The sequence below is a fragment of the Crocodylus porosus genome, unplaced genomic scaffold, assembly GCF_001723895.1.
Source record: "Crocodylus porosus isolate Cpor-Errol unplaced genomic scaffold, CroPor_comp1, whole genome shotgun sequence".
Taxonomy (NCBI): Eukaryota; Metazoa; Chordata; order Crocodylia; family Crocodylidae; genus Crocodylus; species Crocodylus porosus.
In genome coordinates, this window is record NW_017728909.1 from 46,241,018 (window position 1) to 46,257,729 (window position 16,712).

A 16,712-nucleotide genomic window follows, 5' to 3' on the forward strand; every position below is an offset into this window, starting at 1 on the left:
CCAGGTGTGCCTCCCCCGGGGCCCGAGTGGGGGCCCAGCAGGGAGGTGGCTGTTCTGGTCCCTACTTAGGAAGACATAGGCAAAGAAATTGTTAAACATGTTAGCTTTGCTGTCTGGTGTGACAACCAAATTTCCCAACGCGTCCTACCTCTCTCAACATAAAATGATAAAACTTCTATTGACTTCAGTGGGAGCAGGATATGGATCCATACTGGACTGGAGAATGACCACTGAAAAGGGCTTTATTCCCATTATAAGTTTACATTTTTTAAAAAAATACAGTATTTTTTTTAAATCTTTCATTATTGAGAAATAAGATTGAATTATGTAATTTATAAGAGTCTCACATTGGACCCCCTTATCTGTTCTTCAGGGTCATTGATGCTCCATTCTCCATTTCTATGTCATGGAAAAAGCAGATTAGTGTTGTAATCTTTTGTGTACACTGTCAGTCTCTATCTCACTGTTAATAAGTCAGGGTATTGTGACTTGGGTCTGAGTAGAGTTATTTGGTTTGCAGTTTTTCCCTCTATTATTATTATTTGTTTGTCACAAAAACAAGGTAAGCGCTTTAATGTGAAAACAAGTTAATACTGGTAATGATTGTAGGTAAATCTGGTAGTACTATGTATTAAAGCTGTTCAATACTTACCCATTTTCAGCTACTTATAACTTTGAAAAATGTTAGACTCTTGGGCTAAATTTGCTATACAACCACATGCTGATTTCAGTTAAAACAGCTCAGTCATTTCTAAGAATTAGACTAGGGAAAATGTATTTGGCCCATTTTAAAATTTGTGTTGACCTTTCCTTTGAAAAATTCTTGTGCCCGCAGGTTTGAAGTAGGAACTTAACATTTGTACTAGGGATTTGCCTTTTGCCATCCACCCAAAGTTAGCCAAGCTACAAGCTTTTGAAAACGTGCAGCCTGAATATGCTCAGTGGAGATTTTCTACATCTTTACAACTGAGGCCATGTACAGATATTCTGCTGTTTTCTCGGTAGAAACCAGAAGTGTACAAATGTTCATGGTCTTTCTCCCAGACCAAAAATAGTAATTCCAGGAGAAAATTAAGTTGCTTCGCACCAGGTGGAAGTCAATCCCAGAAGAATTTCTCCTAGAAGAATGAATGTTTATACACTTTTCCTAGCCTTAACTCCTTGTAGGAACTAAATGGAATGGAGCCATGGGGAAAGGCTCCTGGGTCTTTCTGAGACTGGGTCACCCTGGTCTGGAAAAGGTGAAAGAGGCAGCTGTTCCAGTCCTTCCCATAGACAGGGAGGGGAGCCTTCTGTCATACCAGGATCCCCAGAGTGAGAAGGAGGCTGGGGGCATTGCCTAGCTACTCCTCTCCCAAACTAGTTTTGGATGGGAGCAGCAGCTACTGCTCCTTGTCTCTTCCCCAAACCATGCAGTACCTGGTTTCAGGAAGAGGTCAGGGACTTTGATGGCCCCCTCTGGCTTCTCCTTTACTTGTGTACTACCCAGGTGGACAGCAGGGGAAGTGATTTAAAAGCTAGTGGAGCTCTTTAAGCTAAGGGAGCCTCCCAATGCCCATTTTCTAGCCCCATAGGCTTCCCCTTGCCATCTGTGCTGCCCAGCTAGCAGGACCAGGAACCAGGCTCGGGGCGGTTCTCTCCAGGGTAGTGTGGCAAAACATCTCCCCGCTTCTCACACCAGAGGCCCAGTCACTGGGAGCTGAGTTGAGCACACAGCACCCTGCCTGGTTCTCACACTGGAATTTCTGGTGTGAGAAATGAGCATGGGATTTTGTCCCACTGCTCCAGTCTTCACAAGAAAGTGAACAGTCCACACTTTCCCCAAACCATGATCAATCTGGTCTTGTGAAGGCACAAGAAGAAGGGGAAAAAGGGCAGTTGTAGACTGAACATCTGCACTGCTCCCTTTCCCAGAATCATTTCTAGTGATGGAAATTGTCCACTGCTAGAAATGAATGTTTATACATGGTCACTACTTACTAAAGATCCTGTCCATGCTGGGCATGCTGCAGCCTAGAACTGAGCAGAACTCTGCCCAAAGTTGTAGTTCTGGATCACTGCAAGCAACACCTTGTCTGTGCACCCAGACTTAAACAGGGATTCTGCTCCCCCCCATGCACTCTGCTGCTGAAATTTGGGCCATGTAGAAGAAGCTGCCTGATTTGAATGCTGAAGAGACAAAAGATGGACTGAAGAGTAGATAACCTTAGGATGAGGTGGGAGGAAATGGGGCTGGACACCAGTGAGAGGAATTAGAATTGGGAGTTGCAGAAAAATTGGGACTACCTGACCAAAAAGACTAGAGCTAGGAGACTGGGGCTTAGAGTAAATGAGCAAGGAGACTGGGACTGAAGTGAGAAGTTTGGAGTGGAGAATGGGAATGACTAGGTGAGGCAAATGGCACTGAGACAAGGAACCCCAGTGATGGGAAAGAGTTGGGCCTGAATCACACAATCCCTCAGCTGTCAGGAAATATCTGTGAAACTCATTAGCAAAGTGTCTCATTCCTATGTAGTGCTGGTCCACAGAATGATGCCTAGCTTTTATATATCCTTATTGTATCCTGTCCTATTACTGAAGGCACCTATCCCATTACTGAAGGAGAGAGGCAGCTAGCTGGCCCCAGCCCCTGGAACAGACTTAAAAGGACAAATGGATCTTAAAAATGCCGCCCATCCCAGGTGCAGGCAGTGATTGACAAGCTTGTGGCAGAAGTGAAGGGTCAAGTGACTCAGGGCAGGACTTATAAGCCCAGGGCCTGACCCAGAGAGTGCAGTCTGACTGAAGCAGACAAAGGAGGCAGAGCTCCAGGAAGGAGCCAGTCCGAGCTGCTTATAGATAGGCTGACCATGTGTCCCAGATTGACTGCGACAGTCCCAGATTTTGGAGGCTGCCTCAGCATTCTGGCTGTTGGAAAAAATTGAAGCAAAAGTCTTGGATTGGTAGGAATCTGCCTGCGCATCCCCAGCTCCTGGTACATGTGGGTGGGTTCAGGCCAGTCTGGGACTTTTGCTGCAGTTTTCTCCAGGGAGCCCAGCCAATGGGCTGCTCTCTGGTCTAGACTCTGCTGGGCTTGAGCAGAGTCACTTGTTCAGTAGTATGGGGGGAGATGGGGGAGTCATGGGTTCATTGTCCAGTCCTGCTTTTGGGACCTACAGAGTTGGGACTGTGTATGTGAGTGTGTGTGTGTGGGACAGTGGGTGTGTGGCTGTGTGTCAGGGTGGATATGATTTAAATCACTAGTCAGAAAGCCTCAATTTAAACACTGTTTTATACAAAAAGTGCATTCCTGTTGTTTGCTATAATCTTTACTAATTTTAAAGAAACTAATGTTTCTTTAATCTTTACTAATCTATAGAGGAGCCTCTGGGAAACCCATAAGATTGGGCCCCTAATATAGACTATGGTCTGTTGTGACCTGTTTATAAAACTTTTCTAAAAAGGTTACATGAACATATTATCTTAAATAGTATATAATTTGAAGTTCTAATCCATTTTCCATGATGATATCTGTCCCGGGGCAAGGGGAAGATATATACCCCGAAGGGCTAAAGGGGGGCCCTGGGGGACAATACACCCCAGGGAGAATGAGAAGAAAGGAGGAATGAACAAAAACATCTTACTGGCTGCAGGAACCGCGGTGGAGCTGGAAGTGGCAGCGGCGGCGGGACCCACGCAGCTCATTAGCCGCGGTTTTTTTAAAGTGGAAGCAGCTGGGGAAAAAGGGGGAGGAGAGCCGGCCCGGAAGCATAAGAAGGGGAGACAAGGCAGCAGGGGAGGAGAGGTGGTGAAAGAGCACCGAAAGAGGAACCCTGGACTCACCGAGGAGGTAGGGGAACTGGGGAACGCTGCCCACAGGACAGAAAAGGGTCCGGAGCTGCTCCCATGTAGAGATGCTGTCGCTGGACTGAGAAGGACCCAGGTATCCCAGCTATATATAACCTTTAGGACATGAAGAGAGCCTACAGGAGGGACCTCATCAACGGAGACTGGGGCCGGCGGATCGTTGGGGAAAGAGGTAGCCAATCAAGGGGCCAGTTAAGACCCTCATGTCCGAGACAGAGGACCCAGGTGGGAGCCCATCGAGGGAAGGTTCCTTTGCTGAGGGACATTTAGGGTGGACACGTGTGAGAATACACCTCGGGCTGAGGGAGGTAGCACTAGGGGGGTAGTTGGTGAAGGGGAGCACGCCACTACTAGGTGCTCCAGGGTAGTGATCTAGAGAGTATTGAGAAGGGGCAAACAGTTGTGGTGCCAGTCTCTTTTCCTTTTGTTGTGTTAATTGTTAAATGTTATTTTACCCTGGACACCGGAGTAAAAGTGAGACAGGGCTACTAAGGGCTCAAGAGTTAGGGGCTTAGGTTTACTTAGCCCTCATCCTGACTCCAGCAGGAACCAGGGAGACCCCACATATAGAGGGGGATGGCCGGTGACAACAACAGAAGCATGCCGTCGAGGCTGGGTATAGGGCGAGGTACAGGGGAGGTTGGAGCCTCGCGAAGAACATCATGCCTTGGCCTGGGGTAGCCAGACGGTCAGACCCCTCCACCACTGAGATAGCATCAAAGTCATGGCAGGAGGGATTAGGAGGGGAGAAGACCACCCGAGGTAGGAGACCGTGGCCCCATACCTTTGAGGGATGGAGCGAAAGGTTATCATCAAATCCCAGGGCCGGGTGGCGAGGGACTGTATGATCGAGGCCTGACGGGTGCAATATCTTTGAGCTTTAACATATCTTAAATTAAAGCTATCTTTGTATAGGTTTGTTTTATTTATTTTTTTTTAAAAAAAGCATTTTCGCAAAAAAAGAAAATTACAACTAAATCTTATTTAAATAAAAAAAAAATTACCCTCCCAAGCCATTGATTTTTATCCACCCTGGTGGGGGTACACGTGTGTATGTACCATGTTGTCCTGCCTGGCCCCACCCCATGACTCCCCCCCATCCTGGATTTCCCTCCAATTATTATTATGGTCACCCTACCTATAGAGGAAAGACTCTGTGCCACAGGAGGGCTGGAAGAAACCCTGCACTCTGAGCAGCAAAAGGTAAGTGTCTTGAGCCTTTGTTTTAATGCTACCATGGGGTGAGATTAACCCTAATGGGAATATTTTGGTTGGCATTTTGGCTGGAGGACTGGATATGGCTGTAAGGGGACAATTGGAGACCACTAAGGTGCTGCAGGGGCACCCAGCACAGAGCACTTCTAGGGCCTGAAGCCCAGTGGCCTGTGTGGAGCAGAAGCACATTTTGGAAGCAGAACTGTAGTGTGTAACAGGACTGAGTACCTGGCAGCAAGGACTAAAGGGATCCAAACCTAGAGCCCACAGAAGGCAAGACCAGGGATCAGGGGGCTCAGAGCCCACAGAGGGTGAGACTGGGGCCAAGGGGCCTGGAGCTCAGGCCCGGGGTCCTGATAGAGTGGACCCCAGGGGGATGGACACAGCCAGAGTAAAATGGGTCAAGGCTAGGGTGCCTCAGCCCAGACAAGGACCTATCACCCCAAACCCCATTTGCCCTCCAGGGGCAGCCGCCCTCTGAAATAATAACATCAAGGCATGGCAGACGAGATAGGGTGGGACTCTGAGAGGCTGCATGGAGTAACAAGGTAGGGGCCAAGTGTCAGCTGGAGGGGGCCTTTGCCACCCCAGGTCTAGGGCACATTACACTTACTGCTAGTATGAGTGAGCCCATAAAATATTAGCCCTAGTGACACAGGCCCGTACAATCGATCTTAAGGTTTCTGTCAGAATCATGCCACATGAATGACTTTGCATTTTTCAGTTTGTTTAAAAAAAACCAAGATTCTATGCACAAAACCCACTGTATTACAAAAGCAATATTAATGTTATAAAGTCAAGCACTCCAGAGTTAGGAACTGCAAGAATGAAGGTTAGCTGTGTAACTTTAATGAGCTCCATTGTGCATGTGCATTATGATTGCATTATCATATCCTGTTTTTTTTCCCACATCACATCTGCTTTATTCTGTGTGCAGAATGTCTGGCACTCAGCAGATAAGCAGCAGTTCAATATTTTGTTCAAATTTCACTGTTTCCTCTCAGGCCCTAGGCCTTATTTACTGAATGCTAATCTAATCCTGATTTTATGACAAAATTATTAATTTCTTCCTGGGTTTTTCTTTATTACTCACCTCAGTACTTCACAAATAAGAATGAATTCATTTTTACAACATCCCTGAGATGTGAGAGAGTTTCCCACTGACTTAGCTGTTGATGTCAGTGCTGAACCCTCCTGTAAATCAGATTCCAGTGTTTCAACTCAGATGCAAAGAAACTGAGGAACATGTGATTGGTGACAGCCTTTAAAAAATTTTAGAGTAAGTGACTTGCTTAGCAACATATTAAGACTTGCTGGCAGGAATAGATATAGAATCCATTTGTCCAGGTAGTGTTCAACCTCATCTCACCAAGAGACCATACTTTATCTCCCTGCAATCTCATTCTTTTTTTATCGTGCACCCTTCAGCTTCTGAAACAAATGATGCAGGAATCCCATAGACAAGTTTCCTTCATAATACCGCTCCGGTTCATCCTCTTAAAAATTAAGACACAACATACAGGTCAAGATAAAATGTATAGGCCTTATCAAAATGGCATACTCTGAAATATTTTTAAAAACTTTAACTAAAGCTGAATAGGTTTGTTTTGATAACAGTTTGAAAGTTTCAGTACTTTATCCTGATTCAGAATGAAACCAGATTCCAAATTTATGGAATTTCCCACAGGACAAAAATGTCACTTTTAAATGGGTCTAACCATTCTAAAAACAGTAGGGGACAGAGCTTAGGTTACAAGAAAGCCTAATTCTGGCATTTCCTAACTTCTGCATGCTTGACCATACAATATTCTTTTAATGTAGTTTCTGTATAAATTATACTATGTCAGACTGTCCCTTATGAGCTGACCTTTTGCACCACACATGTGCCACAAAGGGATTGGATTTTGGCAGTAAGCAGCCAGCAGACAATTCCTGTAGTGGAAAGGGACTCTCTGTGGGCATACATGTGGCAGAACCAACCGCTTCCTACAAGTGTAGTAGGCATATTAGGAAAGAGAGAAGATATAACAAGTGAGGAAGAATTGTTATTTCTTAATTTTGGAGCTATTACAGAGTAGTTTCCTGGTAGTTTCTTATTGCTATCCATTCATGGTCCCCTGTTTTGAATGGAACTGGGATGCAGGGTAGTATTTAGTTTTGGATGTTCAAACTTTATTGGGAACTGGTCTAGGCTAGAGTATTCTTGCTATTGTTGTCCCCTGAATTTTTTGTTCCTAAATTAACCTGAATTGCCACCATAGTTTGCATTCAGGGTTGCGTATTTGTTAGGAAAAAGTAATCTCATGTCCAGCACTTTGTTTTCTGAAAATCAGCAGTTTGAGAACTTACTGTAGTGTTTACTGGTGAGTTTTCTTTTTCTCAGGGAAAGGTGATGAAACTTTTATGACATTGTTCTAAACTTTAGGATAGAAGGAAGCTTCCTTTTCCAGGAACTATGATTGCCATCTGTTAGCAATCATACTTACTACCTTTTGAGCATGTGGAAGAGGAAATTTTCTTCAGGAATGCCAGTGGATTTGAATAACCAAACACTGATCTGTAAGGTCTCTTCCAGCCCCTAACATCCATGAAACTATGAAATAGTTTAACTATAATTTGTAACACTCTATGTGTTAGTAACAGTTATTTTGGATGATTCAGTACCAGAGGATTTTTCTCTTTTAAAGATATGGCATTATCCATGCTGGTGGTATCGGAAAGTATCTCAGTGATTGGATCTTCAATGGGGAGCCTCCTTTTGATCTAATAGAATTGGATCCGAATCGTTACGGAAAATGGACCACCACAGAATATACAGCAATCAAAGCAAGAGAATCTTATGGATTTAACAACATTAGTAAGAAGATAATTTAAAGTATTTTTCATATTTTAAAAATATAGCTTTGCACCTAGGTAATCTAGATGTGAAATTTATGACTCCTTTTTCATGGTTTACTTTCTTGATGCATGATATTTAGCATGTCTCTTGTCTTACTATTTTTCCAGTTGGTTATCCTAAAGAAGAAAGGTTTGCTGGGAGGCCTACAGAGCGAGCCAGTGGGCTTTATGAAGTGCTTAAATCCAAATGTTCAATGGGCTTCCATGCAGGATGGGAGCAGCCACATTGGTTCTACAAACCAGGAGATGAGATTGGATACAAGTCAGTGAAAGATTGCTTTTTTTTTTTCTTGGTCAGTTGTCCTGAAAGCAAGTTGATTGGGTTAGGATTGATACTTACCACTCAGGTTATCTAGAGAAAGGCTATGAAATAAGTCTTCCTCCATGTTTAAAATGTGTGATTTTAATTTTCTTTCCTTTAAATCTGTTTCTGAAGGTGTGCACATTCTCAAGCGTGCACATCAAGATACACTGTAACTTTACCAACCAGAGAACCAATAGTGTTTCAGTCACATATCTTCCTTTGCTCTGGACTTGATCTAAAGGGGATTAAATCATCTAACCCTTTCATGGATCAGTTTACTCCCCTAATCTAAACCTGAGTGAGCAAGAGAAATGGGTTCTTCCTCTCTATTCCAACCTGCATACTTGCTTACAGTGGGGAATGTCAGGCAAGTAACCTTGTCTTCCCCTCCACCAGTGGAATAGCAATTTGAACAAAGTTCAGGAAAGAAGTAAGGAGTCCTGGTGGATCAGCAAACTAAAGGCTTTAATAATCAAACCCATAATAAATGATTCAACAAGAAGGCCAGCTGTAGGTTTCCTCATGGTTACAAATTGAAGCAGTGTCTTAGAATGAACTCCTGGGTTCAGCAGATTCCCTGTGCTTGAACAAAAGACATACTCATCGTTGTTTTCACCCTTACAAAGCTTTATTTAAGGATACTCGCAGAGGCAGGCGATAGAACAGAGCAGAGAGGACAGTCACCTCACATTGGCCTTAGGTAGCAGCCACTACCCTGCATGGTTCTCCTGGCCCTGGAGTGTCTCAATCCTGGGGATGTGATAGCCTGCGCTGGGGCTCCGCACAAGTCAGGACTCTTGCCAGAGTGGAGGAACCCATAGTAACCCAAGAATATACAGCTTATATAGTCTGAAGTAAACAATGTTATCTCAAGCTAGGAAAATGGGGATGAGTTGTGATCCAACAGCGCGTTTACCACATTCCACTGTATCACAATATACTGCTATCTAGGTTCATGGCTTGGTCACACTCACAGAGCAGGAGGCTATGTGCTGCTTCACCAGCCTCCTGTGGAATCAGCATGCAAAACTTTTGCTTTTAGCACAGTGTGAAAACTCTTGCTCTTAGCAAAGCTCTTACTTTTACAAGCAGTAAAAGCTGTTTCTGTTATTTTTAATGTTCAGATATTTTCTGCAAATTTAATTTATATATTTGTGTGTGTGTATGTATCATATTTACCCAAATTCAAGACAACATTGAATTTAAGATGACCCCCCCATAATTAGACTAACGCACATGCACATGCACACACACACACACATGCGCACGCACGCAAATCACCTGTCAAGATTGAGGGGGGGTGGTGGTGGGGACAGAGCCCAGCCTCTGGCCCTGCACCTCCTCCCCCCGTCCTCATATGCCTCCCCCCTAATTGCTTCAGGCCTGAACCCATTCCCCGCTGGCAGTTCAGGTCTGGGCCTCCTCCCCCACATCATGGCAAGCCTAACCCTGTTTCCCTTCCCCTCATGCCAGCACTGGCTCCAAGGAGTGTGTGTGGGGGGGGGGAGGGGGGGAGATTACCTTGCCATCCCCTCAGCCAGCACCCTGTGCCACCACTTCCAGGGAGCGGGGCCGGGGGGGCGATGGGTGAGGCTAGCGCTGCTGGGTTCACCCTCCACCCAACTCCATCCCCTCTGTCATGGTCGCACTCCGTCACCGCCTCTTGTCCAGAACGCTTTTGGAGCACTCTGATTGTTTGCCGAGACAACCAGTTAGAGTGCAATGGACAGTCTGACAGACTAAGGTGTGTGTGTGTGTGTGTGTGTGTGTGTGTGTGTGTGTGTGTGTGTGTGTGTGTGTGTGTATTTGGGAAAGTTATAAATTTATTACCATTTTCCATGTATAGAATCTAATTATTGGAGGGTTGCCTTAAATTCATTGTCTCCTATCACTGCAGTGGGGAAAGCAGTGGCTGGGGAGAGGTGGCTCAGGGAGCAGGTGGCCCCCACCACTTTAGCCCATGGTGCCTGTGCCCTTGCCACCTGCCCCCTTTGCAGCTTCTGTTCCTCTCAGCCTCTGCCCTCATCTGCTCCCCACAGTCTCTGCTCCCTCCCCTCCCTGCAGCCTTTGCTCCCCTGAAGTTTCTGTTCCCAGCAGCCTCTGGCTCCTGCTTCATTCCCTCTTGGGTATGGAATACATGCAAGCTCTGATGCCTGCCCAGCCATGCACCAGCATCCCTGAGCCAGAGCTGCCACAGCTGTGTGGCCAGGCATGTGTTCTGTGCCTGGGGGGGAAAGGAGCTGGAGCCGAAGCTGAGCCTTACAGTACGTGGGGGGAAAGGGGAACAGTATGTTGGGGTGGGGGATGGGGAGAAGGGGCCGGTAGTTGCTGACACTCCTGACTGTGGCCCTGCCCCTCCTCCCTACCCCCCCACCATACTTGTACTCAAATCTAAGATGGGTGAGTTTTTTCCTCATGTTGAATGGGGGAACTAACCTTCTCCTGGAGTCGGGTAAATAAGGTAGTTTATGCATTAAAAGGGTTGGTTGTGATTTTCCTGATAAACATTCACTTATATTTTATTTTGATGTTAAATTATTTAATAATGAATCCATTGTTACAGTAAGGAAAAACAATGGATAAGCTACTTAAAATTAAAAGGTTATCTGTTATGAATGATTTTCAAAACAGATCATTTGAACAATATAGTTAACTGAAGAGATCACAATGGCATGATTGTAGGTGTTCAAATATATATGTATCCTGTATTTCATGCTTCTAAACTTTTCTGCTTTAGACCCAGTTTTCAACGCACAAACTGGTTTGAGCCTGTGGGCCGTGAGTATCATCAGGTTGTGGAAAAAGTGGGTGTGATTGACCTGTCACCATTTGGCAAGTTTAAAATCAGAGGCAAAGATTCTGTTAAACTGCTGGATCATCTGTTTGCAAACGTCATTCCAAAGGTAAACAGAATTGTGATAAGTTTATTAACCCAGGACTCGGGCATACTGGATCAGTTTCACAAATGGAAATGATGCAACTATACCTTTATTTCTTCACATAGAAATCTTAAGGGAAAAATCACCCATCAGAAGTCCCCTGGGAATACTTTTGCTAAACTGCAGCTTGCACAATGGAGGTTATGTTGATTTAACTGAGTTGTCAACAACCCTTTGACAGAAGTCTTTATATGAAGAGGGCCTAAATTCTCACTTGGAATTTCTTTAGCCATGTTAAAATAGCTCAAAATACTGTTGTCCAAGGTTCTCAGGGCAGTGCTGCTACACTTAACAGTCGTAAGTGGAGCTCTCTCCCTTTAAAGAAGAGAGAGGCACTAACAGGGTAGTCCTTGTGGAGCCCAGGATTTTGTTTATATTTGGAGGCACGTGATCCCTTGCTCCAGAAAGGGCTGCAGATTCGTAGCATTTAGGAACACTGGGCTAGAAGGAGCTTTTTGGGCCATTGAGGATAGTCCCATGAATTTGTAGATCGTAATTGAAAAAATACCCCAAAACACCACTTCAGACACTAACCCAGAAAGAAAAGGAACAATATACAAAATGCCAAGAACACCCTAAAACAGTGCTGTCCAACTGATGACCCACAGACTGCATGTAGGGCATAAGGGGCTAGCATATGGTTTGCAGGCACCTGCAATTACTTCTTCCATAGCCATGTTGCAGAAGAAGGCTGTGGGGCTGACACATGCTGGTGGCACTGCCCTCACAGCAGAGGCAACATGCTAGCCATGTGGCACATATAGCAGGGGGCAGGAGGCTGCACATGCATCCTACGTGGTGATGGCAGGGGCATGGGATCCCAGAGAGAACTGTGCCCCACTGGTGCTATCCACGTGGCAAGGGAGGAATTCCTGGGGGTTCAACCCCATAGGATATGGATGGTATGGTGTGTGGCCCTCCCAGCCACAGGGAATTTGGACATCCCTGCCCTATAGCATGCCACAGGTAAAAGCAGGAGTCATGAAGGCACCACTACTGCCCTGCCACTGCAATAACAGAGAAGTAATTAGTTTACATATGTTTAGATGAGCTTAGAGAAAGGACTGTATCCCATGCTACCAAGGAAGGCCAAAGTCCCCACAGTCCCTTTTTGTCCTCAAATTTGGTCATTTGTATGATCTTTTCCAGTCCAAATCCATTCATATATAGGAAAAAGAAAGGAATCCCTAGCGGAGGAGCCTATCAACTGATTGCATGGTGAGGCATTGCACCAAGCAATATCTATTCAGTGGCCTGGTCTTCCTGAATGTGTAACCACCCTAGGGATCTTAACACCTCTTAGCCATATCTTGCATCTCTACTGACAGCATATGTGGCCATAACAAACAATACCACTGCCTGGACTAATATCCAGAGATATGTAGCATCACATCTCACTGCATCACTTCACAGGTTTGGTATGAGGCAAGCTGTCTGTTCATTCTTAGCATTGCAGAAGGAAATTGTGTAGGACTGCAAAAGTTACTTCCTGACAGTAACCAAGCTGATGTGGTAGCAATGTTACATGGAGAAGTTTGGAAACGTCCTTTCCTTATTATCCAGACTAAGAGCTGCTGTTTTTTATGGAGTCAGTTTTTCTTTTTTTGTGCATCTGCAGAAGGAGCTGTCTGCAGACTTTAATGAAGTTTCAGAGGCTCTTTTGGGGTTGGAGAAGATTGAGTAGCAACAGATCATTGTTAGGAGTAATGCAGCAACAGGTACTGGTTCATACTTCCATAACTTGGTTCATGAAAATATGAGCCAAGTTAATGCTGATTTTCATGAGACACCTTTTACACACACTATCACCACTGTGCCATGCTGCTGAGATCCTTGTTTGTGATGGAAACATGGGGTGACCAGGACTGGCCCCTGAACCTTCACATGAGACATCCATGAAGAGCTCCTCTTGGCATGTAAAGGGCAGAGAAGCCAGATGAGGGAGCTAAAACATTTCAGAAGCATGTTGTTCTTACCCTGTGGAAACTGGCAACCCTAGACTACTACATATTCACTGGCAAGCTGTTTAGGGCTAAAATATCTACCTTGCCATACTGATCATTAAGGTTTGCAGGGCAGTTAATCACCTAGACATCACCTAGGCTTGTCAAATTAGAAATATACCTGAAATAATTGTGGATATGAATGGACAAGGTGTCCAAGCTGTGTATGTGTGATTAAGGGGACACATATACTCATCCTATATCCCTAGTTGAAGCAAGTAACTGTAATTACAGTAAAGATTACTACTCCATAGCTGTGCAGGCTGTTATGTACCCCTGTTTGTCTATATGAGAGGCAGAATGTTCTATATGTCTGGCTTATTTCAGTGTGGGCAAGCTGGTACCTTATTCCTCCTAAGAACAGTCAACCCATAGGGTATCTGTGCAACTCTGATTTTAGGCAAAATAGAGTTGCTCCTTTGCATGATTCTAACTTGGATATTTCGAACGCTTTTAACCTTTGCAGTGGATGAATGGATTACATTTCTATTAAAGTGCTGGTTTGCAGTTTTGTTTGTGCATGGAATGAGGGTGGGCTGCCCACTGTGGGCTTAGGGCCAGGGGCTGTGCCGGCCTCTTCCCAGTGGGGGCGGAGCTGGGTTGGGGCTGCACTCAGGATGGCAGTGGTGCTGGGAGGGGACGCTACGGGGTGGGTTATAGCCCCTCTTCCAGCACCACTGTCCACTCTGCCCCTGCCCACCTAGAGCACAGCCCCAGCCCCACTGCCAGGAAAAGGCCAGCACAGCCCCTGGCCCCTAGCCCACAGTGGGCAGCTTGCCTTCACCCCACACACAAATGCAGGGGCCACATGGCCCCATGCCTCCCCTGGGGGTGCACACAGCCACCAGGAGCTGCCTCCCACCTGTACCCCTCTGCACACTCTGGGATGAGCTACCTGTGGCTCCATCCCCTTCCCCGCCCTGGCCCAGCTGGGCAGTGCCTGCCCCTTCCCGAGCCCCAACCCCACTCCCTCCCTCACCATGGAGGCCTTGATCTGCCCTCCCCCCCACCCCCAGACTTCTTGGCAGGAGACTACTCTCCAAGCTGCTAGGCTGCATTCCTGGCTGCGTGCATGCTGCAAGTGTGCAATGCACGTGGCACTTATTGGTGACATTATTGGCTACATCTGCCAAAAAAAAGCTGATTGCTGATTAATGCCAACTTTCCTTTTATCACTGTCAGTATGATATGGACTGATATATCAGTGCATCTCTAATTAGTAGCTGTTTTTTCCAAACACAAGAAATGGTTAAACCTAAACAAAGTGCTGAAGCTTGATCATTTCCAGTCAAGGGTTAGGGCATGGGTAAATGGGAAGACAGCATCTGAGAATGTGTGCCCCATGGATTTATGGGAAAGAATTTGAGACAGTCTGGATTATTGTGGATGCATTTGTCTGAATGCCTTTACTACATTAAACTCATAGTAGCAACAAGCATTAAAGGCTACCATGGGATCTGCCCTACAGTCAGTGTGGTGGCTGCCTCACCATGTGATACTGAGTGGTATGTAGATGTTTGAATTTGTACTGTGATATGGGAAAAACTAAGGTTGAGCCTGAGTGTGAGAAGGCAGATGGTATACGTGTCCCTTTGAGAGGGCAAGCAGCCTGAGAGGCAGCTTGCAGGTGGTGAGAGGGACTGATTAGGGGCTCGCTTGACTGGAAGAAGGCCAGGCTTGTGCCATATAATCCCTGAGCTGGAGCCAGACAGGCACTCCAGCCTTGAAAGCCATGAGGAGCTCCTGGCTGCAGAGCACAGGATTCCTGAATTGACAGTGGAACTGGAAGGAAGCAACTTTGCAGGCCTGGGAACAAAGGAGAGTTGTGTGGAGCAGAGAGGCTCATTGGTGCTGACAGATAACCTTTATTTTATGTTAAACCCAGCAAGGATTTGGGGGTCTGCCAGAGGGCCGAGATGGTTTTGATTTAAGTTCCACCAGTGGTTTAGCTTCAAGACCTGCTGAGGGCTGGGTCAAGACCTACTCAGAGAGCTGGTGGCCCAGATATGGGATAATAGCAGGACCAGAGGGTCTACAAGCTTAGCAGAGCGGCTATAGCCAGAAGCTGCCAGGGCCAAGGTGCCTGGTGATCTCAACTGGCCTGGAGCAGAGTCAGAGGTTCAGGAGGGGCCACTGCTGGAAACCGAGTCCAGGGGGCAAGTTTGGCCAGGGAGCTTGGAGGTCTCAACTGGCCTGAGAGTGGGGCCAGGAGAGGCTAAAGGTTCAAGAGGGACCAGTCGGGGACTGCCAGAGTAGGGGAGCCTGGAGTGGAGCCAGGCCCTAGGAGGGACCAAAAGTCCAAGAGGGACCACCACCAGAAACTGATAGGGTTAGGGACCCCAATACCATAGGCCTGGGCTAAAAGGCACAGTGAGAGCAGGAGGAGGAGATTCCTACACAGTGAAGGATGATACAGGAACTGTGAGGCATGGGGTGTCGTGTAGGGAAGGGTGGAGCCACACACTTAGCCACTAGGCTACAGGTGCCCTGTAGGGGCACAGAAGCAACTAGTCCTTAAGGTTACAGGCACTGTGCAGGGGCACAGACAGGCCAAGAGGGCATATTGAACTTAAGGGCTGAAGTGAGATGGGTGGAGTCCAGGACAGACTAGAATGCACTACGGCTCACTCTCAGGCTTGTGGGCAGCCTCCCTTACCCAACCTTCTTTAAGAACAAGATGGGGCACATGGGCATTCAGGGGAGGGGTACATTAGAGACAGAGCCATATGCAGGAGCCACACAGCCACCAGGGGACATCACACCCCCTGCAACACTGAGGTTAACACTCTGTGAAGACAAAGCCAGTGTCTTTTCTCCAGATGCTTCAGTATTACCAATAGGAAGAAAAAGAAGAATGATTGAACAGATTGAACAACTCAAAAGCCTATTGGTAAATATCTAGTAACCACAAAAGTTGTTTATTTAACCACATAGGCACAGTGGGCAAAATGTGACCCGCGGGCTGGATGCAACTCTCCAGGCCATTCTATCCGGCACACAGGGCCCCTAAAAAATTTAGAAAATTAATATTTATCTGCTCCTGGCTGCCTGTCATGTGGCCCTCAATGGCTTGCCAAAACTCAATAAGCGGCCCTCTGCCCAAAATAATTGCCCGCCCCTTGTCTAAGTGGTGGTCTGAAAGCTGCATACAGCTCACAAGGGATTTAATTACTGCCTGCACAGCTGCTAGAGCCACTGAATTGATGCAGCTCCAGAACTCAGGGTTTGGACTCTGCTGCTACTTGTCCCCCTATTCTCTTACCCACCACTGAATTCAGGGTCTCCAGCCACCACTGGAGCCTCTAATCAGCAACTGAAGAAAAGATCAGGGGTGAGTGGTGGCAGTGTTCACTCCGGGTTCTGGAGCTGCAACAACACAGCACCATTGGCAACCGCACCAGTAAGCCACCACCCTACCACCAGATGCAAGTCATCCAGCCCACAAGAAGTCCTATGGGCTGAATCCAAACTACGGGGCCAAATAAGCTGGACAGCCCTCACATGGAG

General features: G+C 46.4%; 1 protein-coding gene across 1 annotated transcript in view; it reads left to right on the top strand.

The window, feature by feature from the left end:
- DMGDH (dimethylglycine dehydrogenase) overlaps positions 1-16,712 on the top strand; it is an 89,183-nt gene that overhangs the window by 32,415 nt on the left and 40,056 nt on the right. The window contains exons 9-11 of the mRNA XM_019531703.1: positions 7,749-7,918; positions 8,068-8,221; positions 11,001-11,166. Of these exons, the coding sequence (XP_019387248.1) occupies positions 7,749-7,918; positions 8,068-8,221; positions 11,001-11,166 (490 nt within the window). The remainder of the gene's footprint in view (positions 1-7,748; positions 7,919-8,067; positions 8,222-11,000; positions 11,167-16,712) is intronic.